The 26,623-nt window shown below is 40.8% G+C and overlaps 1 protein-coding gene across 6 annotated transcripts; it reads right to left on the reverse strand.

Moving 5' to 3' along the window:
• Positions 1 to 1,698: 1,698 nt before the first annotated feature.
• NAF1 (nuclear assembly factor 1 ribonucleoprotein) lies at positions 1,699 to 26,623 on the reverse strand. Of its 6 annotated transcripts, XM_075091056.1 has the most exons (11): positions 25,571 to 26,623; positions 25,247 to 25,426; positions 24,995 to 25,174; positions 24,498 to 24,922; positions 22,381 to 22,522; positions 18,088 to 18,181; positions 14,297 to 14,379; positions 13,569 to 13,729; positions 9,797 to 9,848; positions 5,069 to 5,174; positions 1,699 to 2,405 (listed from the first exon to the last, which is right to left on the reverse strand). In XM_075091056.1, exons 1-11 carry the CDS (start codon positions 26,606 to 26,608, stop codon positions 1,987 to 1,989), a joined length of 2,880 nt encoding a protein of 959 aa, XP_074947157.1. In that variant the 5' UTR covers positions 26,609 to 26,623; the 3' UTR covers positions 1,699 to 1,986. The 6 variants fall into 6 exon arrangements, with proteins under 6 accessions (XP_074947157.1, XP_074947155.1, XP_074947154.1 ...); XM_075091054.1 differs by having other exon boundaries at positions 24,498 to 24,850; positions 25,247 to 26,623; XM_075091053.1 differs by having other exon boundaries at positions 25,247 to 26,623.

Here is a 26,623-nt window from a genome sequence, read left to right on the forward strand (position 1 = left end):
AAAAAAAAGTAGTACATGTAAAACAAATTAATCATACCCACCTGGTCATTAACAAATTGCTGTCAAAGCTACAGCAAGTTAAAAGAAAGCTCTGGATGAGTCAAGGGAAGCTCAAACAAAGCAAACCTGCTAAGCCTCAGTCACGAGGCCGTAATGAGTTTACTCATGCCTGTGACCTATCACTAGCAAAAGTAATAGCTGGGCTACAGCTTAGGCAGCCAGAAAGTCACCCCCTCCCCTATTTCCCCCCCCAAAATGTAAGCATTTGTAACAGAGTGGAATTGGACATTTTTTTACCACCAAAAAAAAAATTCTTCAAGAACTGAGTTAAACATTTTTGTCTGGAATGCTACTGTTCAGAAACAGGTTGTTGCCACTGTACAGCAGCTGTTTGCCATAGAATTTGAGATCTATACAATCTTCTCAGTCCCACACCTACAAATAGTAGTTCCAGATATATTAGAGAATAGAATTATTATCTAAGTGTATTACAGAAAACTTTAGAAGTCCAAAATTAAATTCTAATTCACAGTAGCAGCATCTTGACAAGACAGTCCCTCCCTCCGTGCATTAAATTTTTGCTTCGTTCTTCAGTTATTTGGAATGAGAGTAGAAGCCTGAGCAACACCTGCAGAGCTTAATTAGCCTTTAAATACATATCCAAAGTAATGAGGCCAATATGAGTTTGAGAATAGAAATACATACTGCACACTCCTATCAGTTCTGTTCAATGGTTCAGAGTGATTGGACTATTGATTAATGATTCAAAAATCATTACAACTAGTAACGATTTTTCAGTGGAAAAAAATCATCTTTAGGATGTCTCCGTCCCACTGGGTTTTTTCCTCCTTTTATAATCTTTATGCAGTGTCAGGGTTTCCATTCTAGTCAGTCAGAGCCACTTCCATGGAGACTAAGGAAGTCTAATTGCAGGACTGACCCTTTGGACAGGTGGAGTTGTTGCAGGCCATCTTTGGTTGACAATTCCACCCCCCTCCTAGAAACAAGCTGGGAGAGTTAATGAACCTCATAACTTCAGAAGAGACGTCTTTGACTATAAAAGACAATCGAGCTGTAATCTAGTACTATCTGCATTTTGGATACAAATTTAAACAAGGGAGCTCTGAAATGGCAAACTTTCCGTGACAGGTCTGACAACTTCTTCCTAGAAAGGCTGACTACGTACTCCATGTATCTACGGGAATTTCTGCAGTAGAAGCAAAGCAAGCTAGAGAAGTTATGCTGGTTTTTAATTCCCCATACCATGTAGTTTTACATCCTAAAAATAATTGCAAGACATCTAATCAATAAGTTGATCTTCTGCAGCTATTGTAGGACACCAAATCTGACAGTGTAATTCAGCTGCTGGTCCAAATTCTGATCTAGCTACTCCAGCTATTTAGAAAAGACCATCCAGCTCCAGTCTTTTAGTTAATATGAAACCAATGAAATATTAGAAGTTGCATAACAGGAACTTATACCTTATGTAAACAGCAGCAAACCTTGCTAAATTAGGTGTCAGACTAAGTTTCCGTGCAAGTACATTTCAGAATTTGCAGAAATAGAGAAAAACAGTTTAGCATAGCAATACATAACCACTCTAAAAATATTAAAATACCATCTATGCGACATCCTCATCACTATTAGACAGTAGTTTACATAAACTCTTAAATTACAGAATAGATTTCCACCACTACATACCAGTCTCCAAAAGATTTTTATTTATCATCCCACACTAATAGATATTATAAAAATAAACCATTATTTAATATTCTGTTATTTTTATCACACAGTTTCCTTTCTTTGGAACAGAAAACATATATAGGAAAAAATAGTTTTCTATGGATGTCCCACAAAGCATCCGGCTCTGCATTTGTCCAACTGATGGAAAAAACCGAAAGGTCTCCAAAATAAGGCAGTACAGTCTTGGCAGCCTGTTCTTTGTCCCTTTAAAGTGCAATGCTCCGTATGCACGTTTATGGAAACTTAGTAAGGCCTGAACTGAGGATGGCTATCTGGAGGAGGTGGAGGAGGTGGCGGTGGTGGTGGCGGCGGCAAGAATGGGTATGGTGAGTTGTACATGTTCGGGCCTGTCCAAATCATATTCAGATTTGAAGGTGGAAGGTAGAATGGATGCATCTCATCAACAGAACGAAAAACTGGAGGAAAGGTATACTGTTGCATCATTGGATTTTCTTTTCTTTGAGACTGTGGAAACATTGGAGATTCCTGATGTATCCTGTTGTCTGAAGAGTACAGCTGTGGTGGTCTTACTGGCGGCCTCAAAAAACCTGGAGGGCCTGATGAACGAGGAAATGGATCCCTGAAGAACCCTCTGCCACAGTAACCCCTTGAATGGCCTGAAGGAGGCTGTTGCATTGACTGATTTAGTCCTCCATTCTCACCTTAAACAAATGAAAAAGAAAACACACAGTTTTAATATTATGTTGGAAAGATTAAGTTTAGTCCTTACAAATCTTTCAAGCTCAAGTCAAGGAAATTTGAAAAGTAAGCTTAACAAGTAATACAGGCAAATAATACATAAACAACAAAATAATACTGGCAAGCCTACCCTTTGGTAACTCCTCTTGATTGATTAGAGTAATATAGAAAGAATGACTGTAAGGGTTGCAAATTCAGTCATCAAAAAAAAGAAATTTCACTTTCTTCCCCTCCAGGCATTTTCATTTTATTAATGAATCATAGGAACGCTCAAACTGTGAGTATTTTGGAAGCTTTGGTTTAAAACAAGATTCAAAAGCAACACATTTTAAAACTGAAGATAAATCAACACTGCATTACATCAAAGTTGTATACAGCTTTCAGACCTGAGTTGGATACTGCAGCACAGACACTGGACACAAGAAATTTTTAAAACTCGAATTAATAAAATTAACAAACTATCAGAAAAAAGGCAGCCCATACCTATAGCCAATTAGCTTTCAGCATTCATCTTTCAAAGATTAATTTTTTGCTGTACAGGTCACTATAACCATATATTTAAGGTTCATAACAAATGTACTGCCGCTTTGTATACATACCATAGGAGTATTAATGGGATAAGTGCTATAAAATTAAGAGCACCAAAATATTCAAAGTGTTCCGAAGAGCTGCTAAGATATTCAAAAGGCTGTAGAATTTAAACCAAAACATGATCTCTAAAAGATTTTAGGACTAGAAGCAAAAAGGTGTTTAGGGACATAACACTGCATAAAATCACTGAATTTTAATAACCTATGCGGACCTAATCCTTGGCACTAGACTACATAGAAACATTTCCACTTTTGAAAGGCTAAGTCATAGAATCATAGAATCGTTAAGGTTGGAAAAGACCCTTAAGATCATCAAGCCCAACCACTAAAGTCTGGAAAGGTCGCTGGATACCCAAATTCCCATTCATTTTCATGGGGGATTAGGACTTAAGACTCGTTTGGTGTACACAGTCCTCTCAGAAGTGAAAGTACTTGAGCAAATATTTTTGTTCTTTTTTCTCCTACCAAAGACCATAACAATGAGCCAATTTTAATATACTCAGACTTTTATGAAGATGCAACCAAGCAAAACTCCAGCTGAGACTGAGTTTGTGCCTCAATTTGCCAGATATCCTTGTTGAATTCTGCAGCCAAACTAAAATGCACACAGTGTCAATGTGTACCATGTTATTTACAGAAAAACACAGCAAATCATAACGCACGCTCCCTTGACAGATTCAGACAGTTGCTCCTGTTGTGTTCTCCGTTATGGAACACAGTTCAGTAACAGCCTGAGGAAGCCCTAGGCAAAGGCAAACCTGCAATAAGCTGGCAGACTAAGGATATGGTGTAAAACATACCGTATGCTAGATAAGCAGAAAACAGGAGAGAAAATAACCATCAGCAATGAAGAGAAATTATGGCACAATTCATATCCTCCTCTTAAGGGAGAACCGCACAGGGCAAAAGCCACTCCAAGAAAGATCACAGCTTTATTTAAAGGGTACAAGAGAGGGTTGTACTGTACACAGGGTAAAATGGTTAACAGGACAACTACTGACTTCCCAGATGAAGAGAAAAGGGGTTCAGTGGGGCGCAATATCTAGCAGCTTTACAAAAGGAAGAGAAAACTCATGGAAGGAGTCAGTCCAAGAAAATCAACTGGGGAAAGCACTGCGCTGCAGACAGTTGAAGCAGCCTGATACGTAAGCAGTAGAGGAAGAGGGGAGGGGATGAGTCAGTAGTATTTAAAGGGAGTGGTACAAAAAGCGTGCAACAGAACCAGAGCAGCAAGAACAGAAAAAAAGGGTTGCAATTTATTCATCCAAAACAGGCACCAAAAAGCAGACAAGTTTTGTCAGTAGAGAGGCATGAGAGAAGACATAGGAAAATGTAGTTACTGCAAACAGAGCACAGCTGCAAGCATACACCTGGAACAGATCTATCAACAGCAGGAGAAAGGAAAGTGAAGGCGGCTATGTATATTATGAAAACCTATACATAGCCTGTTAAACTTCTATAGGTTTGTTTATCTACTGACTGTTAGGTAAACACAGGTTCTCAGCGGGCTACATAAGTAACACTTATTTTAAAGGAGTACTTATATGGCATGGGTGAGGAGAGGAAGAGCTTCCTTTTCAGACAGAGGAACAAATTCTCGATTTAAGACTTGTGCCTTCTCCCTCATTGTCAAAAAAAGGGGTTTCCAAAAATTGCACATAGCCTTCCTCTATCTTCTCCCTGCACGCAAAGGCTAAAGCTGAAGTTTGGGCCCCGATCACCCCTGCAATAAGCAAGCTCTAAACTCCAAAAGGCGGCATCTCTTCTGTATCCTCACTGTGTGTCAGCTGATGCTGCTGTAAGAGCCTTGAATCTCCTCTGACAACTGTCCTCTTCGTATACTACTTCCCCTTCCACAGTTTAATGGAAAAAACCTTCATTTTCTTTTTTAAATAAATTAAGGAACATAACCACAAATTCACAAATAACTTTGAAAAGCACAGAAATACTGATTAAGTGTATGAAAGCTCAATCACTAAGACAGATTTCAAACTCAGTTTAACCAATACAAGCATTCTCACATAGCATTCACTCACTTGATGCATTTGTTTCTGATCTAAGTTTCTTCCTTCCTTGACTTTGAGGCTTCTTTTTCTTCTGTTTTGCCTCTCTCTCTTTTTCATCATCACTGAAATCCAAGGCCTGGTTACAAAAAAAAAAAAAATATTAAAAAAAAGAGACAACTAAGCCATATAAAGACTGCACAGATAACTTCAGCTCTAGCAATAATTCATTTAGAAAACAATCCATCCTGCATTCAGCTTAGAAGAAAGCTGCACTTTCCTATTTTGCATTCAAAGAGTCATCGCATATTCAGCTGGCTTCTCAACACAATCAAAAACTTAACACTCCACAAATTTCTCATAAGACAATTATACAACACTCAGTTATTCCTTCTGGTTTTCCTAAAAACAACAACGTTCAAGTACTCAACACAAAGTTTTGATTGCCTAGATGTTAGCAATAAAAAAATTTGAAATCTCTGGGGGACCTGGCTAGTTATTGCCAAGAAAAAAAAAAGTTTTGAAGGGCAAACTGCAGACTAGGTAAATTAAAACATGGGGTTTTTTAAAACAAGTTAAAATTAATTTGGCAACCAATACTTAACTCATCACAGTTAAACTACTTAAAAATATCTCTAGTATAAAATTCTCACTAAATTTGAATATTCTGTATTATATTTAATAAACACTGTTCCTGTTAAACTTGCAATAGCAATGTTATTCCAAATGAATTTTCAGCTTTGGAGAATGTTGCCATTTACAATAGATTCAATGTCACTGCAACATCTTGTTCCTGTTACACAAGGTTTTGCTACCTTTCAAATCCTAGCTTACATTTAGAATGAGGACAAGTTATTAGTGAAAGGGAAGACATCTGTCAGCATAATTAGTTCCCTGAGAAACAGCTTGCTCATATGACTTAAAAGGGTTTGTTCCCACCCCCTCCTTCCCAATTCTGAAAGGAAGGGGTTTTCTGCTTACTGATATATCTCTATAGCATATACAGAGCATGGATCTCAAAAACACTGCACCAAAGGCAGTGCTAAAAGCACGATATAAAAGTTAATTCTGAATACAACTATTTCTTCTACATACCGCATTATATTCTTACTCAAAAAAGCCACAAGATGATATATACCATGAAGTAAAATCTTTCACTAACTCCTGCTTTTCGTAAGAACTTCAACATACCATCTTCCAGTAGAGCAGAAATAACAGACAACAGATACCTTCTGCTGCCACCTAATTTTCACATAACATTCCATAAAAGCTACCTCACAGAGAAATTGTAGTTATCTGCTACTGATAGCCTCACAGCATACAGATCACTGTCATCCTGTGACCCCGAAAGATAAGGCCGAGAGAGGTTGTATTACTGAGTCTACAGTTAAGCTGGGTGCATTACAAGCTTGCCAGAAAAGAAACACTTATATACCTAAAGTAGCAAGCATAAAAGGCCTAACATGGATTAATTTAATGTTCGTACAAAAATAAAGCTTCCTAGTATCACTGACTCCAGCAACTCCATGCAGCTTACTGCAGGAGCTGGCCAGAAAAGTTACAGAATCAGCTGCCAGCTGAAGGCTGTAAGAGACAATTTAATCTACACCCTTGTCAACAGCTACCACCTTCACAGCAAAAGCTGCCTTCTGTCAGCTCATCACAGCCATCACAGTTTAGATATCTTAGAGTTTACACTAAGTGCTAGAACTATCCAAAGATTATTCTAATTAAGGATTACAAGATGTTAGATGTGGTGTTTCCTCCCGAACAGAGCACACAGATGTATCACAAAGTCAGAACAGCCATAGAAAATAAGGTGTCATAAAAAGCAATCAAGCTTTCCTTTGATCGTCACCACTGATTTCACTCAAGCTTCCTTTCTAGAGTCAAGTACAGTGAACCTAAAGTTCCCATTGTACTTTCAGATTCTAAACCTAAAGGTAACAGTATCATAATTAAGAATAAAAAAATACCAACTTCGGAAAAGGCAATAAATCTGTATCTGCAGAAGACTTGACTGCTTGACTGTATTTAGCCGAATTTTAAAGTTACTTAGGTTCCTACAGATTCAAATTACACATTTACAAGCTTATCCCATGAACAGCTTTAAAAATATGACTAAGAAACAATGAGCTCACCATTAGCCAATAAGCACATTTTGTGTCATCATCACTAGAAAATTGTTTGACAAAAGACAGCTAAGACTACCCAAAAGTCTAAGTATACAGAGCCTTTCAAAGCTCTATTGATCACATACCTACAGTCCAATTCTATGCAACACTTCTAATACTCAGATGATGATTCCCTGGGAGATGATGTCTCCCCAAGAAAGGAAGGCAATTTAGAGTCACAACTGACAGACAAGCATTCTTTGAGAGAAGTTAACACTGCTCAGCTCAGTTCCATTTGTGGGAAGACAAAAAGTTATTATTTCAAAATGCATCATCTTCACCATAGTGGAAAAAGCAACGTTCTGCATTGACAGACTGATACATCATTACACGACCTACCTCCAAGCATAGAAAAGCCCATATTACAACATCTCTCCTTCAAGCCAGAACAACTGGCCTGGGACAATGACTGTGAATGCAAAAATGTATACTGTCCCTCACAGCATGATACTGTCCCTCACAGATTCCTTCTAGGTAAGTTGTCCAACTGTGGGATACGCAGGTTCATGGTGTGCTGGGTGAAGAACTGGCTGAAGGGCAAAGCTCAGCTTGTCACCAGCAGTGCTCCTCAGGGTTCAATTCTAGGGCCAGTTCTGTCCAACGTATTTATCAATGATCTGGATATAGGAGTTGAATGCACCATTAGCAAATTTGCTGATGATACCAAACTGGGAAGTGCTGTTGACTCTCTCAAGGGATGACGCCTTGCAGAAGGATCTAGATAGACTGGAGCATTGGGCTATGATTAATGGGATGAAATTTAACAAGTCCAAATGCCAGATCCTGCACCTAGGATGGAGTAACACCAGGGGAGAGAAGTGGCTGGAGAGGAGCCCTGCAGAAAGGGATCTGGGGGTGCTGGCTGACAGCAGGGTCAGTATGAGGCAGCAGCGTGCCCTGGCAGCCAAGAGGGCAAACCACATCCTGGGGTGCAAACACACGCTATAGCCAGCCGGTCAAGAGAGGTGCTTATCCTGCTGTGTTCAGCGCTGGCGTGGCCTCACCTCGAGTGCTGTGTGCAGTTCTGGGCCCCACAACCTAAGGATGTGAAGGTCCTTGAATGCATCCAGAGGAGGGCAACAAAGCTGGTGAAAGGGCTGGGAAGAACGTCCTATGAGGAGCAGCTATGGGCTTTGGCCTTGTCTAGTTTGGAGAAAAGGAGGCTGAGGGACAACCTCATTGCTCTCTACAGCTTCCTGAGGGGGGGGGGGTGTGAAGTGGAGAGGGAGGTGCCGATCTCTTCTCCCTGGTGTCCAGTGATAGGACATTTGGGAATGGTTCAAAGCTGCACCAGGGGAGGACTAGACTGGGCATTAGGAAGCATTTCTTTACCAAGAGGGTGGTCAAACACTAGAACAGGCTTCTTAGACAGGTGGTCAGTGCCCCAAGCCTGTCAGTGTTTAAGAGGCATTTGGACAATGTACTTCCTTAACAACATGCTTCAACTTTTGGTCAGCCCTAGATTGGTCAGGCAGTTGGACCAAATGACCATTGTAGGTCCCTTCCAACTGAAATAGTCTAGTCTATTCTATCAATTGGTTAGGGAAAAAAAAAAACCACCCCACAAACAAAAACAAACCCACAAACCCCACTCTATAATTAAATAGGAAAGGTAAGAAGCACATACTACATCACTTAGAACTATGCTAACTATGCAAGCTTTTGGAAGATTCAGAAAAAGCTGATAGGGAGTTCCCTTTACGATACTATCCCAGAAGCCTTGTGTCTACCAATTTCAGCTACTTTGGATAAGATAGGCTTAAAGTAGAAGTTGCAAGGAAAAGTGTCTTGTGTTGAGCTAGAAAACAAATCTCTTTAAAACACCTCAATAAAACTATCAGCCTTGCAATTCTTATTGAAGAAGAGAGTAGTCATGAAAAGTATAGTGAGAGTGGAGTTAAGGAGCACAGGCCAGGAAGCCTGGATGTCGCTGAAGAAATCTTTACAGATCCTACAGTAGATGATGTCAATGGTTGTGAAAAGCTCTCACTTCTACACACTCCTCCTGTGTGACTGCCTACGTATGGAAGAAGCTCATCTCTCATAAACCTAGTGTTTTATAATAGCAACCAGTAGGGAGATGTTATTAAGAAACCATTCAAAGAACTCAACAGAGGTGGTGTCAAGTTAATCTAACAGAGCAGACAGTTTAAATACACAAGTAGTACAGTTTGCAGACTACTAGCAGGCCTTTAAAAACAATTGCTTGTGGCCAGGTAAAAGACAAAGCTGCAGTGAAAGAACAGCAAGGACAAAAATTCCCTAGTATAAACAAAACAAGCACTGCTACTCAAAGCCAAACATTCAGGTTGCCAAATATGTTCTCAAAGAACTAGATGAACTTAAGATCAAGATATGCATTTTCCCAATTGCAAAGAGCAAGCAGAAAAAGACAGCTAGTACTCTCTACATTCTGTGAGGCCTCTCCAAGAAAACCATAACCTTCTTTTCAATGAAGGAAAGTAGGTACATCCAACTCTTGCCTGCATAAAAGAAGTTAGCTTGTGAATCAGTTGACTTTGCACAGAAATTTTTCTACATATATCTTGTGTAATCAAAAACAATAAACAAAAAACCCTATAGTTACTTCAGGTGGCGGTTCTTGGTCATTCTTCCAAGATGCATCTGAACCTTTCTCCCTATAAGAAAAAACAAAACAAACCACAAATTAGAGAATCAAGATGAAGGAAGATGGTATAAGGAGGCTATGAAACATTTCATTTGAGTCACACAGCAGCAAAAAATTCCAAGTTAGAAATACTTTGTAACAGCTGTACTACAGCAAATAGGGTAACACTGTCTTCAATGTATAGTCTACACCAGGAGCTGTCTGTTTTAAAAGAGGCATTTGGTTTTTCATATTTTTTCCAAATTAATAGTCATGTATGTGTCAACTTAGAACTTCACTACATACATCACTTAAGAATCTTCCTACTCTGAGTGAAGACTGAACATTTCACACAGTTAATATTAAGCTTTGATCAACATTTTCTCAACACATCCTTTTGAACCTGAATTGCTCACCGTAACTTTCTTATGCTAACTGCTGACTACTGTCATAAGCTTCTTATTCTTCTAGTTTCAGAATACGACTTAGAAAGGATAATGAGCTAGTCTAGTAGGACACCGTCTTTAAGTATAACAAAGTGAATTCAGAGCCAAAAAACCCTCTAAGCTTGACTTAGAATTCTATTAATACAGTGTTAGCTAGATAATTAAGTTTCCTCTTCTATTTTGTTGTACCTATAAAATTAAAAAGGTAGAAGACATTTAAGGAAACAAAAACTCAATTGTCTTGCCCAACAAGCACCAAAATTAATTTGAAGTGGTATCATTTATTTCACCCACCACTTTAAGAACTTGACTAAAAATCAGCTGATTTCTTTGATCAGCAACAAATTTGTGGAACAAATTTAAATTATGCTGTTAAAGTCTGTGGAAGGTTTTCCACACTGCTTGCAAGTTTGGTATATTTTGGTCTGAAATGTTAAGACAAAGTGCTTATCCAAACTACATAAAATAATGCAATATGGAGAATTCTTACTTGTGAAGTGGAACCATACAGTTAAAAACACAATGTTCAGTGTGAGAGGTCTTCAGTAAGTGCTCTAATAACCAAGGGAGTTTTTATGTATTCACCAAGTCCACAAAAATCAAGCACCAACAGCTACATCAAAGTACATAACCATCGACTCTAGGTAGCCTGGATTTAAGAGGCCCTTAGTCAAAGACTCCCTATGAGAACGCTGGCAAGCCATCTAGAGGTACTTTGTGTCTCACCCCCTAACCATAAAACTGAAGCTCAGTCTCTACATATCGCTAGAAAACCATAAAGACACACCACGTTTGTGATTATGAGCAAATCATATTAGCATGCAAGCCATTTTAAAGTTCAATTAAAAGGAAATGTTATAGGGAGGAACAGAAAGCAAGGGCTCTATATAAGTAATTTCTCAGCTGCAGAAATTCTACCTCTAAAATAATGAAAAGTAACACTTTTTTTTAAATTATGAACCAACTTCTTTGGTTTTTCCTCTTATTTTGGGACAATACATGCCTGCCACACAATAAACTCCAAGACCTGTGGTCATTAGGCAATATGTAGTACTACTGACTGCAAAACTTAAACCTTTTAAGTTCTTCAGGCAGCTTATCTCACTGTCCTAAGAGAGCCTTCCCTTTTCAGCAAAACACAAAACACTTTTCATGCTGTAAGATACCCAATAATCTTTTGCATAGAACAAGATAGTAATTCTTTGATTTCTGAACTCAGATACTGTAAGATCTGGAAGTCTAACAAAAGGTGACTCAGGAATCATGAAAATACATGAGCTTCTTTAAAATTACTTTGTGTTTCAGGCAATACAACGCAAATCTTTTTTTACAACAAATTATTTTACATTCAAGAAGTTTTACACTACGCTTCCATTTATTTTGCTATAAAGTGTAAGGCTTATTCATAGCACTGCAGCTTTGTACAATGCAAGCAGATTGAATGCCAGATTTCAGAACTAAGGTTTCTTTCCAATCTTAATCCTGATTCTTATTTTCCTTTTCAAAGTACCATCACCGTTTTGAGTAGCAGTTCTAAAACTTTAAGCCTATAATACTCTACAAGCCGGTCTGCACAGAGTCAAACTAACAAAAAGCAGAAAATAAAATCATTGGTCATGAAATTTGCAATCTGCTAAGGTCCAAATGCCTTCTTGTGAAGCACTGACCAAAGCTCAACTTTTCCACTCTCCATGCCATCTTCATTTCTTTATATAGACATTACAGCACAGATCAGAAATAAAAATTCTTTATCCTTTTTCAATGACACCAGCTTCAACAAATAGTACCAACTGCCTCACAAAACCTCAAGAACCTTTACTGACAAAACTCGGAAATAAAGTATTGTTTCAGTGAAGCATAACTTAAGTCACATTATTCAGAAATTATGGTTTACATCAGATCACACAGGTGTTCACACTACTTATTTTAAAGCAGGGCAAAAAAATGCACTGTTCAGCTGCTCTGATAAGTCATTAAAGTGTGAAATAGCTTACCTAGTGTTCAATTTTGTCCCATATAAGACAGTAAAGCACTAGCAAAAGACAAATAGTTCCCAAAACTAGTTGTAAAGCACGTAACAAAACACAAGTCTCGCGTCTCAGATGCCGAGTACAGCACAGAGTTATTGATGTAGTAAGCAGATGACTGAAGCCTGTGCAGTTACTGAGCTAAGCAACAAAGTTTAATGGCACAAATCAAGGACCAGCTGGCATCAAAATGCTGCAGAAAAACAAACAAGCAGCAGAGTGAGAAACTGATCTATTTTGGTCTTCACTGAAAGGAAAAAAATATGCTTGTTGCTTTCACAGGATTAGGAAAGGAAGGGAGAAAAAAAAAAAAAAGACTCCTGCAGGGCTGGCCACATGCACGACTAAGAAAAAAATTACTCAGTATCAATACTGGCAGAGTTGCACTTAATGCAGACACCAATATTACTGGCTATAGTCAGAAAAAACTTGCAAGTCATATGAGAACTAATCCTAAAAAACAGACTAAGTCACTCTTAACCTACAGTTATTTCAGGCAATTATTCATCAGTAATTGGAACACTAACGTCTACCAGTCATTTATTAGGCTTTACTTCTTATTCTGTATCTTTGAGTACACTTCCTTTTAAATGGCAGCAAGTCCTATTTATAAATGCTACTTTCCTCAGGCAGACTGGGATACACAAATACTATAGAGAAGTTTCTGAACATCATACTACATTGCTACGCAAATCCCTCCCAAATTTACAGCAGGTAATTTTCATATAGAATTGTTTTCTCCAACTGCACAATAGGTTTATTGATAATTGAATTTCAGTTCTGGCCTTATAACGTGAAATAAAAATAGTAAATAAATACAAACTTGTTCAGAATTCAAACAAGTTTATTATAAGTTATGAAACTAAACAAGAATCTGCAGAACAACATCTGGAAAGTTCAGCTTGCAAAATCCATGCATGTGTATGTGTGTGAGAGGATGTGGGGGAGTGAAGTGTCAATGAATTTTCTTCTGGTTATATTTTAGGTAACATTGCAACATGAAAAGAAAGCAAGCTTAATACATTAAATTGAATAAGAAGATATTATAAAGTTAGTAACTGTAACACTTTAGAAGCCTGTAGTTTCCAGCTGCTCTCTACTGTTCTAGAAGGCAAAACCATACAACCTTGTTATTACAACACAGTTGACACTAAAAAAAAAATGTTTTAGGTCAAGCTTAGTCCTACAGTTTCTCACTCAAGGCTAAACTTTAATTCAGGATTTTTAGCTATGTTAAAAAATACATTATAACCAGACTAGAAAAGAAGTCAGACTCACTGTTTCAGTTTCTCTGCAAATATATACTGGGTGAAGTCCTCCACTGATGGAGCAAAATACATGCTATCTTGCACATTAATACCTTTTGCTTTGATATGCTCAGAGCTGTTAAATCTTAAAACGTAAAAGGGATGTAAAACAGGACCAAATATCTCAAATATCTGAAACACAAAACAAAATTCAAATGTTTAAATAAACCAACAAGAGCAGATAGCTAATTTCATTGTAGACTACCACGAAGCTTTAAGACACTTTGTGTTTAAGAAGTTTGATATATTTTCAAAATGCAGCATGAAATAGTTACTTTCATGCTTTAGTTTTATTACCACATCTTGTTTGACCATATATTTCCCCAGCTACTCTAAGTCATGATGTGGAAAAGTTCTCAAGTTGATTTTGCCTTCACCCCCCCAACTGCACTGTTATTCAAGACATCGTACAGCTGAAAGCAACCCCTCCCTCTCCACAAGCATAAAACGCATAAATTATCATAAAATAGCAGAAACTCATCACACCTCGTAATTCTATAAGGATGCAATTAATTCCAAATTAGGAATTCTTGAGATTAAAAAATAAAAGATGACTAACAAGAGTCAAATGCACGAAGAAAACTACATATCAAGGAACCATTATCTTTAATTTAGTCAACTTCAACCCCACTTGTTGGAACATAAGATAATACTTTGAATTTTATATTAGAATAACAGGTATTTATGCTTTACACATACCTTTCCTGCTGCTTGCCGATCTTCTTTAAAAATGATGCTTTCCTCATTTACTGGAGGTAGGCCTCTCAGGGATTCAATTATTACTAAAATGGGGGGAAAAATCAGTTAGAACTTTATATTTCAGCAGCGCTATGTAGTTAATTGCAGAGAAACTTAAAAAAAACCACTCCATTATTTGTCTACTAAAAGTTCATAGAGCTTCACCTGAAAACTCTTGCGCACACACAAAACCACTTACAATCATACACCCCTTCTCCAGTGATACAAGTGGTAAGATTTGCACTTGTTCACAGAATTATTGTTCTCTGGGGTTGAAAAAGAAAGGAGACCAGATGATAGGTACAAAAGAGATGTCTCAGATATGTATGTACGAGATACAAGTATTTACCTGGGATGTTTCTTAATTAAGTGCATAGCAGCAATAACCTGGTTTTTTGAGTGCAGATATATTCTGCCTTCTTAGTATTCCAAATGCAATTCTCCTTGGAAAAAAGAAAGGAGATGGCTATTCATTATAGCTTCCCCTAGTAAGTCATAAGAATCAGACCAGAACACAAAAGATGTCTGGCAGTCCAGTCACAGTAGCAACTGGTCATATAATTTATGTATGCTGACACACAATTTGAAATACATTTCTGCAGCTTAATGACATATAATAGTCTTACACTAATTCTGGCCCTAATCCATGACTAATGATGTAATGATGGTATGACTGGTGAGAGCGAGCAAGTCATTCTAGTAGATCAAAATATGAAATCTTAACACTTAAACACTTATAAATGGACACAGAATCATGTTCTTCGTTAAATACGTAATTTGATACACAGGCAACTTCATTTTTAGGTTTTCCAGATTCAGAGACATAAAGAGCTTATTCTTCACTGAAATCTTTAGAGTAGTTCACGTTCTTCGTTGGCTACAGTTCTCATTTGTTGCTTTAGTCTACAGAAATACCGGGTCTTCCTTTATATTCAGCAGGAATTATGTGTAAAGCTGTCAATACAGAGGCCTGGCAGCATTACACTCAAAAAAAGTTCTGATTCTGAAGGTAATCTTTTCTACCTCTAAAACAATGAGACGCTCAATTAAGCATTCTCAATGCTCCTCCATCATCAAATAAAGCCACTCAAGCACTTAGTGTCACTCATATTCCAACAAAAACTAACAAGATTATCACTGCTAAACTTACATAACAGGACTTAAAGCAATAAACATCTCCTCAAGCTAAAACTCCAGCTTTGCTACTATTTCAATCTGCAAACACCTTGTGACATGCCAAGCAAGCCTGTGACAATGCTGCAGGCTTAGTAGTCCACTGAATTTCAAGAGAGGTAGGAAAATCAGTTTATTTTGTGCCTACCTATAGGATAAAATAGACAGTGAAAGAACCCAATGTGTTGCTTAACCCACATGAGAAATATACCTTAGCCAAAAAAATAACAACCCTACCAACAAGAAACCCAAATCAAAATAAAAAAAAAAAACCAACACACCAAAACCTCTCAGAGAATCCTCTCAGTTTGACTGATCCAGTCTTCTAGTAGGCTAAGGAAAATATTCTGAAAATAAGTCATGCCAGTCCCATGAAACCCAGGAGAAACATTATCGCCCACAGCCTATTTGACTTATAGCTCCCCTACACCAACCCACCCCAAATCCTCAGCTTCTACTCTTCCATGGCCCAAAGCACAGTCCCAGAGCAGGTTTCTCATATATACCAAAGCTATTTACTTTCCAGGCTACAACCCACACAGTGAATTTCTCTCTTCTCTTCAAGTACTTTGAAGCAAAACACAGCAAAAGTTCTGTTAAACCCTGATATACAGAGCAGAAGTTAAAGTTCACAGAAAGTACTGTCCTCTTGCTTTTAGCTAGTATGAAGCAAGCATAAACCTATACTGTTCTAGCCTTAAATTCACCCCTCAGTATGAAGTAGCCACCTTACAGGTATCACGCATTGCAGACTGATGTGCTTGGAAGCTTGCTGCAAAGAACAGCAGAGATTTCTGGTACGTCAAAGGGACAGAAAACATCCAGGATTCTGATTGTTGTGCCAAAATAATATTTGTGATCTCCAAATGAGACCTCAAATTCCCACATACTAGACACAAACGTGGTATACACAGGTATCAATTTAGTTCAAAATTCAAAAACCAACCCGCAAATAGCTCAGAGTCCCTAACATGGCCACAAATCAACTGAATCTGAGGCCACTCAGACACCTGCTTCCAGAAGACCTTAAAAGAAAGGGAAACATGTAGAAAGAGGAAGTCATAAAGCAAGGCAGTAAAAGCAGAAGAATAACACAGATATCTTGGGGTTTTATTCCATTCTTATGGCCTCTTTTCATGTATGATTGTTAGTCTGTCTTCTAACTTTCACCAACAAATCTAAATTCAACAATTCGTATACTTCAGTTACATGAAGTAAATACAGACTCAAGAATTCACCAATCAGTAAAATGGCAGGACTTCAAAAGATGATACACACCAAGGAGGATTAGAAATTACGGACAGTTTTTGAAACAGAAGTCTTTAAAATCAGCCTTGTTTATACATTCACATACTAGCTAAAAAATAATTGCACACTATGATTCAACCGTTCCTCTTTTAACTTTTTTTCAAACTATTATTTTAGCTGAAAACAGCCTTCTTTAGTCCCCGTTATTATCAATAAGCAAGCAAGGGCAAAATAGAAGATGACAATGATCAGATTATTATCTTCCACACTCTCAAGCCAGCTTCCTGCGCATGGATGAAATTAAACCAACACCACCAAAAAGAACACTGTAAAGGAATTGCCTGTATTACCTGCAGTCTTTTACAATAAAAGAAAATTTAACAGCAAAGGCTATTTACTTTAATTCTTTTGTACCGCACTCAACATAAATACTTTAACTTCAAAATTGAAGTTGATTTCTAATTTTCAGAAGTAAATTGCTTTGAAAGCAGTTCAAGCAGAATAGAACACTTGAAATAAGCTTAAACACAAACATACTATGGCTATTTTATTAACACCAGCTTCAGCAAAACTTTAATTTCACATACTGAAAACTGAGGTCGCAGGTAGGTCTGAAAAGATCCCTAAATGCATATTGCCTGCAGCTAAGTTTACATCCATTCTATGTCTCAATCCCATTATCTTACCCTCCAGCACCTATATATCGCATTAGTCATCCTGTCCTATGACTGCTGACACTGGCAGCTTGTATTTGGTCAAGGTGCCAGAAGTGGAATGAAGGGCCAGGGGGAAGAAAGAAGAAAATACATAATATACCAATTACCCAAGCACTGCTACACTGGCTAAAGAAGTAAGTCTTCGTGCTGTCCTCATATATACATTAACAAGCACGCACTTGGGACTGCATAGTATTGCATCTGTGCTTTCAGCTATACACTCCTGTATCTTCACAGATAATTCAACTATAGTATGTACAACTGGAAGATTTCTTAAAATACTGCAAACAGTCAATCTTATTGTTGCCAGAATTGATATAGAGATCACAATACACGATCAAAACAGGCTTTTTAAATTAAAAAAATTGGAACATGAAAGTCACACAGAAACACATGCATAATAGTCATACTATCTTACATCCTTAGAAGATGTAAGCCAACTAAAAGGGAATTCAACACAAATGTCATTTGGTAGTCAGAGTTCTCATTCAGCAGCCTGCTACCCCCCGAAATAGAATGCTGCAGTACTGACACTTTGAGGAAACAGTTAAGTACACAATTAATAAAGAGACAGACAGAAAATATCTTAATTCATAGCAAACATCTCTTGCCTACCTAGCTGCTCGATGATGCTGGAAACTGTTCCAAAGAGCTTCAGTTCTACATCACCAGGCAGAATTATTGATAAGTCTTCAACAGGAGGCAATTCCTGAAAATACCAAGTCAGTTTTCAGAATATAATTTTGTCGCACTATGACATTCATCACTTTGTTGCTGCTTAAATTTGACAATCAGAAAAACCTCCTAGCATTCAGAAGATTTAATAAAAAAAAAATCTAGCGTCGTTTGCCTCTTAGAATAATTCTAAATGAGCTCATCATCTTGGGGGAATGTCACTTCTGAAGACAACTTTTCTATTGAGATGCTAGTCTACATATTTCCATTGCAACTAAAGTAGAAGCCAATTTTACTCAGCTGGAGAAAACTAACAACTGATAGGCATTTTGTTCATTTTTTTTTGAACTTTCAAGTTAGATAAATGAAGTTCAGTGTAGACCACAACAATTAGATAATCAGTAATCAAAAACTCAGACAACCTGTAACCACATTCAATGCATGACTACAAAAATGTACATAGCAAGAGATAAAATAGTATGAAATATACCAGAAATGTATCATCTGATTTGACAAAATGGTGTCTGTCCATGTATGCCATGACTCAGACCATTATAGAAGATGTAAAGATCACAACAACCTATACAAAGAAAATAATTTTTAGCTAAAAGCTGTGTTTGATACAAGAGGACAGTCACAGAGAACACTTTGGAAAACAGCACCAAACTTCAGATATACAAGAGTACTGCACAAGCAATATTCAGATTAAACTTTTTTCCTCAAATGTAAGCAATCAAAGTCTCCTACAAAAGGCTGATTAACATTGAACTCATCACCTACCTTCAATTTACCCATAAACTAATATTTCTAGGTATATACTATACTGCTACGAATATACTATACTGCTGTGAATTCAATATGGGCTATATGGAATACAAGGTAAACACAACTAGAATAAGAATTATCTTCAACTTCTTTTGAATTTGGAGGTAGAGTCCAAATATTACCACTAAACTGCACTTCTAAAGGCCATCACCAGAAATAAAATCCCTCTCAAATAGAAGAATTTTATCCTGTCTTATGAAAACTTCACCTGATCGTCTTAACAAGAGTGCTTGGCAAAGGCTTCTAGAGCAACTCAAAGACCAAAAAGAGGCCAAGACTTTCCCAGATCATATAGTACAGCGTTAAAGCCAAAACATTCAGATAGAAACATCACACCCTTCTATAGGACAGTAAGTTTTCCAACACTAAACCAGATCCACTGCTAAGACTTAATTGAATCATGAATGCCACGGCAAGTCAAAGGCCAAACACCAGAAAGAAGCAAGCTAAGATTTTGGTTATAAATCTCAACTTGGTAAACTGTACCATCTGTCATACTATATATGCAATACCTGCCAATCCTACACTTCAAAGAAGGACGTTTCTAAAATAGTTCCATTAACACTCCTTAATACATGCACATTTTTTCCCCTAAGCGCATATTCCAGTTAAATACTTCCTTTAATCTTTTGTTTCATCTTTGACACATGCTTTGGCAAGTTAGCTATTATTGGGGACTTTTGGGTAAAAGACTAATAATCACGCTTCATTTTTAACAGATACATTTTGATTTTCAATTCAATTGTATTCCCTCAAATTTACATAAGACAATCTACAACATTTTTGCATAACTAATTCTATTACTGTAGAATGACTTAATACAAGATACAGTAAATAATGTAGCTGCTAGAACTTCAGTTCTTATTAATTATCAGTGGCAAAAAGCTATAGCTTTGCTAAACCAATGAAATTAAAAGGAAGAAAGTGTTTTGCAGACACTTGGACTTGAAGCTAGTAAACTAAGGAGACAAAAGAGCAGATCAACAAAGCATTTTCAGACTAACATGAATTTTATTTAACTAATTGAGATAAAAGGTGAATAAAACCTGATAAGTACATCTCTTTGAGCAAGGACTAAGTCCAGTGCTTAAAAAAATGTTGTCATAGAAGCATTTATAATGGTTCTACTATTAATCATACTTCAAAATGAAGCCCACAAAAGCAGAAATTGCACTGATGTTTTACTCCTTCAGAACACAACATTATGTGTGTTTCTGAATCTTTGATTAATTTAAGGATGTGCCAGTTTTGGCTGGGATAGAGTTAATTTTCTTAGCAGAAGCTAGTATGGAGCTGTGTTTTGGATTTGTGCTGAAAACAGTTCTGATAACACAGGGTGCTTTTCATTACTGCTGAGCAGTGCTCACAGGGTCAAGGCCTTTTCTGCTTCTGACACCCCCCCACCACTGAATGGCACCCCCCCACCACTGACTGGGCTGGGGGTGCACAAGAAGCTGGGAGGGGACACAGCTGGGACAGCTGACCCCAACTGACCAAAGGGATATCCCACGCCATATGACATCATGTCAGCATATAAAGCTAGGGGAAGAAGAAGGGGGAGGAAGTGCTCCAGGGGCCAGAGCAGAGATTCCCTTGCAGCCCGTTGTGAAGACCCTGGTGAGGCAGGCTGTCCCCCTGCAGGCCCTGAAGGTTAACAGTGGAGCAGATATCCATCCACCTGCAGCTTCTGGAGGACCCCATGCCAGAGCAGGTGGATGTGCCCAAAGGAGGCTGTGACCCCATGGGAAGCCCGTGCTGGAGCAGGCTCCTGGCAGGACCCGTGGAGAGAGACACCCACACTGGAGCAGGTTTGCTGGCAAGACTTGTGACCTCATGGGGGACTCACACTGGAGCAGTCTGTTCCTGAAGGACTGCACCCCATGGGGGGGACCTACGCTGGAGCAGTTAATGAAGAACTGCAGCCTGTGGGAAGGACTCACATTGGAGAAGTTAATGGAGAACTGTCTCCGATGGGAGGGACCCCAAGCTGGAGCACAGGAATCTCTGCTCCACCACCTGGAGTACCTCCCCCCTCTCCTTCTTCTCTGACCTTGGTGTCTGCAGGGTTGTTTCTCTCACATATTCTCAGTCCTGTCTCTGGCTGCAACTGCACAGGTTTCCCACCCCCCACTTCTTAAATGTATTATCCCCAAGGAGCTACCACCTCATTCATGGGCTCGGCCTTGGCCAGCAGCAGATCCCTCTCGGACCTGGCTGGGATTGGCACTATCGGACACTGGGGACACTTCTAGCAGCTTCTCACAGAAGCCACCCCTGTAGCCCCCACCACTACAAAAACCCTGCCACGCAAGCTCAATACTCAGGGATGAAAGAATATCCTACGAGCTCTTCTTCACTCCAAGTGTCTCTAGAGCAACAGTTTTAAGAATTGGCAACATACTTCCATCTGTTGTTGCTACTACTAATGTGTGTCAATGCCTTAGCCTTTCCAGGCAATCACCTAGCACTTCATTACAAACTCCTACAGAGCACTGGAGCAAAGATAAATGTATGTAAATGTATCTGCTCTTCCAAGTTGGTTTTTTTCCCTCCACTTTTCTAATAACTTCTTGTACCCTTTACCAGACTTGTTTCTCATTCCAGAAAGCATTTTTTATGAAGGGGAGAGATCTATAGAACAACAGATAAATATACACTGTTGATGTAAATTGACATTACAGTGTTATATTATCCTTTTATTTGTAATACATTACAAATGATGCATAGCTAACCATCCATTAACAGCTTATGACTAAAACTCATTCCTTTAAACCTCTTAATTTTGAGATAATGAGGAATAATGGCAGCAATACTTAATGAGTTATTTATGAGAGCCAAAACCAGGAGACAGTTTCTTGATGCAAATTAAGGCTCTGATCTGCAATACATAAAACAGTGCTATAACAAAAATTGCAGAACACCAAAAATACAAACCACTTCTATGACCATGCTAATAATTTCGCTTGAGTAGAAGAAATGCAATCTAAACCTCTAGGAGACTTAATACAACGTTTGAAATTTTTACCTCAAGGCTAAACTTATTTAAAGTATGTCTGCAAGACATACCAGACCTTCAAGTCCCTCACATAGAGAAAGGATGATGAAAGCCTTCAATACACAAACAAAGAATGTACTAAATATCCAGAATTTTATCCAGAAATTTGTTTTCATTAATTACAGCTGTGATTTTATATAAATATGAACCTAAAATGAGCTGTGAAACTCACTTCACAGTGGTCTTAATATACTGAAAAATAAGACATTATAAGTTATTAACTGTACTATACCTGAACTAGTATAAAAATGTATATTCAATCACTAGGTATTGCAATCACTTTAAAATATAGTAAGTTAAAATATTTTAAACGGGTTACTAGAAAAAGGTTTAAAAGAACACATTGTACTTACATCAGTAGGCAACTCATCTTTTATTTTAACACAGTAAGATCTGTTATCCTTCTCATTTGGATGACTGTCTTCATCAGATACTGTTGAAGAAGAACACGAAGAGGAGGATGTAGTTGATGATGAACTATCTGAATCCGTATCACTGAATAAAACAAATGTGGGGTTTAGAATATAGGCTTCTACATTACGGATGAAAAGAGTGGCTAGATTATACGTTACTCAAATACCTTTGGTTACCAGCTATGTTGTTCTTAAATGTACACATTTGTATACAGAACAGCAGCTATCTTTTCTAAACCTACAAGCCCCTGGACAAGGTCCTTAAATAAAAAACAATATCTCAGAAGAGTAGTAGCTGCGGCAGTTCAGAGCAAATGCTAACAACTACAGAGGCTCATTTGGCTTCCCACTTTTTCACTACTGAATGGTGCATGTGGCATGAGAGCAATCACCTCTAAGTTTATCTAGTCTGGTTTCTCCCACTGGCTACCCCATGCAAAGGCCCAGCACCAGCATAACTCCCTTTGTCAGACATACACAATAGTCAGTTTGGGACATACGCTTCCTTGTTTTGGAAGCGAAATGAGACATTAGAGTGTCAAAAAGATCACTTCAGTATAGTACCTAGACAAATACAGCCAAATTAGGACCATAACATCTATGCACTATCAGCATACTTCCATTTTATGCACCACTTAAGTTCCCAGTATTGAACATCACTTGACATCACCAAGCACAAAAAGAAAATTTCAAAGGTAATACATTAAACCACCTTCTATAGCTCACAGTCACTCTTCTCATGCAATCCCAACATTAGCATAAAGCTAAGTGAAAGTCAAGAAAATACTTATCACAAGCAATGCATCTTGCACCAGGAAGTGAATGAAGATTTCTAATTTTTGCAGATAAAAAGGATTAATTTCATAATTCATGGCCTGCCTGAATTCCCCTAATACATATTCACACAGATTAGTAATGGACCCTGGTGACTGAAAAAATCAAGTTACAAGCTTTACACAAAAATACATCGAGACAAGCAAACTTCTGTAAAATTCCATCTATCCTTTCTTACCTGATCTGGCTGTTAACAAAACAGCATTTAGAAACAAAGTGATAAGTAAAATACAAAAGACACTCCCTTCTAGATTCTTTCCTATTACACTGGCTCCTTCACAAGCAAATGGATGGCTTCGGTTATCTGTTGCTGCATTTTTGTCTCCTATCAGCATTTGTTGGAAAAGTCAAAAATTAAGAGCACCTCTCCAAATAAACCTTGTGAAAAAGGCAAATATGGACTTCCTGGAACAAAATCAACATAGCAGAAAGACAAAAAACTGTCAGACTACCAGAGACGAATCAGTGAAAGGAAGGGAAAAAAAAAAAAAAGGAAAAAAGTGTGAGATACAAGTAGACATAAGTTAAAGCTATCAAAATTCTGTCTTTAATATTCATCTGAGCAACAGCACAACATATTTTGGAAGCAAAAAAGACTACAGGTGAAGAAGCCCTTGACATAGGTCAGGAATTTAACTGTCCATCACTTCATGACGTTCTAGGAGAACTTTGAACTCAGCAAGAACTATTTCCAAAAATCAAGCTTTAACCCTTAACTGTTAATGAAGACCCTTAGACTTCATTTCAGCCTCCACTAGTTAAGAGGAGCACATATCCATCCTGTTGCAATGGCCCAAGAAAACAAAACTCTCTGAAACTGACAGTGTGTGGAGGCTTCTAAGACTGAACCACAGCCCACATCTAACCAAAGTTACCTGTCACCAACTATACTAAACACCTTCAAACAGTCACAGTGGCCCAACCAGCTGTGATGCTCTACAGGCCACCACCACCAAATGCATGTTTTTGTTAAATCCTATACCCTTACAGTCATTCTGTTGGATGTTTATTAACTCAGTAAAACTCCTAGTGAAATATAACTGAAAATGTCATGTTTAATGGGAAAGAGGAAGCTATAGAAGCTGAAACACTGGGCCAGGGCGAAGGGCCAGACCCGGACACCCTGCAGGCCAAGCCGAGCCATCCGGCCAGAGGTGCATGGGCACCGCTGCCTCAGAGGCCCCAGGCCCATGGAAGTGCCCAACCCCTGCAGCCTAACCCACCTGTCCGAGTCGGAATCCGAGTCCGAGGACGAGGCAGCAGCATGTGGCACGCTGGGACTGGCTGGCAGCAGCAAGGCCTGGTCTGCCCCACAGGTCTCCCGGGGGCATGGGGACCTCGGTGCCCACACCGTGTTGGTGGCCTGACCCCCGCCTGGAGACTCCTCCACATTCGCCTCCTGCCCCTCACCCCGAAGCCCCTCCATATTCGCCTCCTGTCCCTTGCCCCGAAGCCCCTCCACGGTCGCCTCCTGGCCTTCGCCCCGAAGCCCCTCCACGGTCGCCTCCTGGCCTTCGCCCCGAAGCCCCTCCACGGTCGCCTCCTGGCCTTCGCCCCGAAGCCCCTCCACGGTCGCCTCCTGGCCTTCGCCCCGAAGCCCCTCCACAGCCACCTCCTGCCCCATGCCCAGAGGCCCCTCCATATTCGCCTCCTGCCCCTCGCCCCAAAGCCCCTCCACGGACGCCTCCTGACCCTCGCTCCGAAGCCCCTCCACGGTCACCTCCTGACCCTCACCCCGAAGCCCCTCCATATTCGCCTCCTGACCCTCGCCCCGAAGCCCCTCCATATTCACCTCCTGACCCTCGCCCCGAAGACCCTCCATGGTCACCTCCTGACCCTCACCCCGAAGCCCCTCCATATTCGCCTCCTGACCCTCGCCCCGAAGCCCCTCCATATTCGCCTCCTGCCCCATGCCCTGAAGCCCCTCCATATTCACCTCCTGCCCCATGCCCTGAAGCCCCTCCATATTCACCTCCTGCCCCATGCCCTGAAGCCCCTCCATATTCGCCTCCTGCCCCATGCCCAGAGGCCCCTCCATATTCGCCTCCTGCCCCATGCCCAGAGGCCCCTCCATATTCGCCTCCTGCCCCATGCCCAGAGGCCCCTCCATATTCGCCTCCTGCCCCATGCCCAGAGGCCCCTCCATATTCGCCTCCTGCCCCATGCCCAGAGGCCCCTCCTTATTCACCTCCTGCCCCTCGCCCCGAGGCCCCTCCATATTCGCCTCCTGACCCTCGCCCCGAAGACCCTCCATATTAGCCTCCTGACCCTCGCCCCGAAGACCCTCCATATTCGCCTCCTGGCCTTCACCCCGAAGCCCCTCCATATTCGCCTCCTGGCCTTCACCCCGAAGCCCCTCCATATTCGCCTCCTGACCCTCGCCCCGAAGACCCTCCACATTCGCCTCCTGGCCTTCACCCCAAAGCCCCTCCATATTCGCCTCCTGGCCTTCACCCCGAAGCCCCTCCATGGTCACCTCCTGCCCCTCACCCCGAAGCCCCTCCATGGTCACCTCCTGACCCTCACCCCGAAGCCCCTCCATATTCACCTCCTGCCCCATACCCTGAAGCCCCTCCATATTCACCTCCTGCCCCATGCCCTGAAGCCCCTCCATATTCACCTCCTGCCCCGTGCCCTGAAGCCCCTCCGTATTCGCCTCCCGCCCCTCGCTCGGGGGCCACTCCATGGTCGCCTCCCGCCCCTCGCTCGGGGGCCACTCCATGGTCGCCTCCCGCCCCTCGCTCGGGGGCCCCTCCGTGCTCGCCGCCCGCCCCTGTGCCGGCGGCCCCGCCGTGCTCGCCGCCCGCCCCTGTGCCGGCGGCCCCGCCGTGCTCGCCGCCCGCTCCTCTCCCGGAGGCCCCGCCGTGCTCGCCGCCCCCCCCTCTGCCGGAGGCCCCTCCGTGCTCGCCGCCGGCTCCTCTCCCGGAGGCCCCGCCGTGCTCGCCGACCGCTCCTCTCCCGGAGGCCCCGCCGTGCTCGCCGACCGCTCCTCTCCCGGAGGCCCCGCCGTGCTCGCCGACCGCTCCTCTCCCGGAGGCCCCGCCGTGCTCGCCGCCCGCTCCTCTCCCGGAGGCCCCGCCGTGCTCGCCGCCCGCTCCTCTCCCGGAGGCCCCGCCGTGCTCGCCTCCTGCCCCTCCGCGCCCGCCGCCGTGCCACCAGTGCCAGTTTCCAAGGCCAGGCTCTCCATCTGCGCCACCACCTCCATCGGCGCCTCCATCTCGGCACCTGCGGCGCGTGCCTTAGCCGCCCCACGCGGCCCGCGGCCCTGCCCCCAGTCCCACGCTACTTCCCGTCGCCCCGGGGCTGCCTGGGCCCGGTGAGGGGCGAGGCGCATGCGTGGGCCAGGGAG

Source organism: Phalacrocorax aristotelis, chromosome 4 (genome assembly GCF_949628215.1).
Source record: "Phalacrocorax aristotelis chromosome 4, bGulAri2.1, whole genome shotgun sequence".
In the NCBI taxonomy this organism is placed as follows: domain Eukaryota; kingdom Metazoa; phylum Chordata; class Aves; order Suliformes; family Phalacrocoracidae; genus Phalacrocorax; species Phalacrocorax aristotelis.

What these genes read in the sequence shown, in the direction of transcription:
- NAF1 (XM_075091053.1), bottom strand. Translation starts at nt 26,608, where the DNA reads ATGCGCCTCGCCCCTCACCGGGCCCAGGCAGCCCCGGGGCGACGGGAA. An exon ending in AAGATGAGTTGCCTACTGAT is followed by an intron (nt 18,182 to 22,380) that starts GTAAGTACAATG and finishes TGGTATTTTCAG; the next exon opens with GAATTGCCTCCTGTTGAAGA. An exon ending in ATCGGCAAGCAGCAGGAAAG is followed by an intron (nt 13,730 to 14,296) that starts GTATGTGTAAAG and finishes TTTGTGTTTCAG; the next exon opens with ATATTTGAGATATTTGGTCC.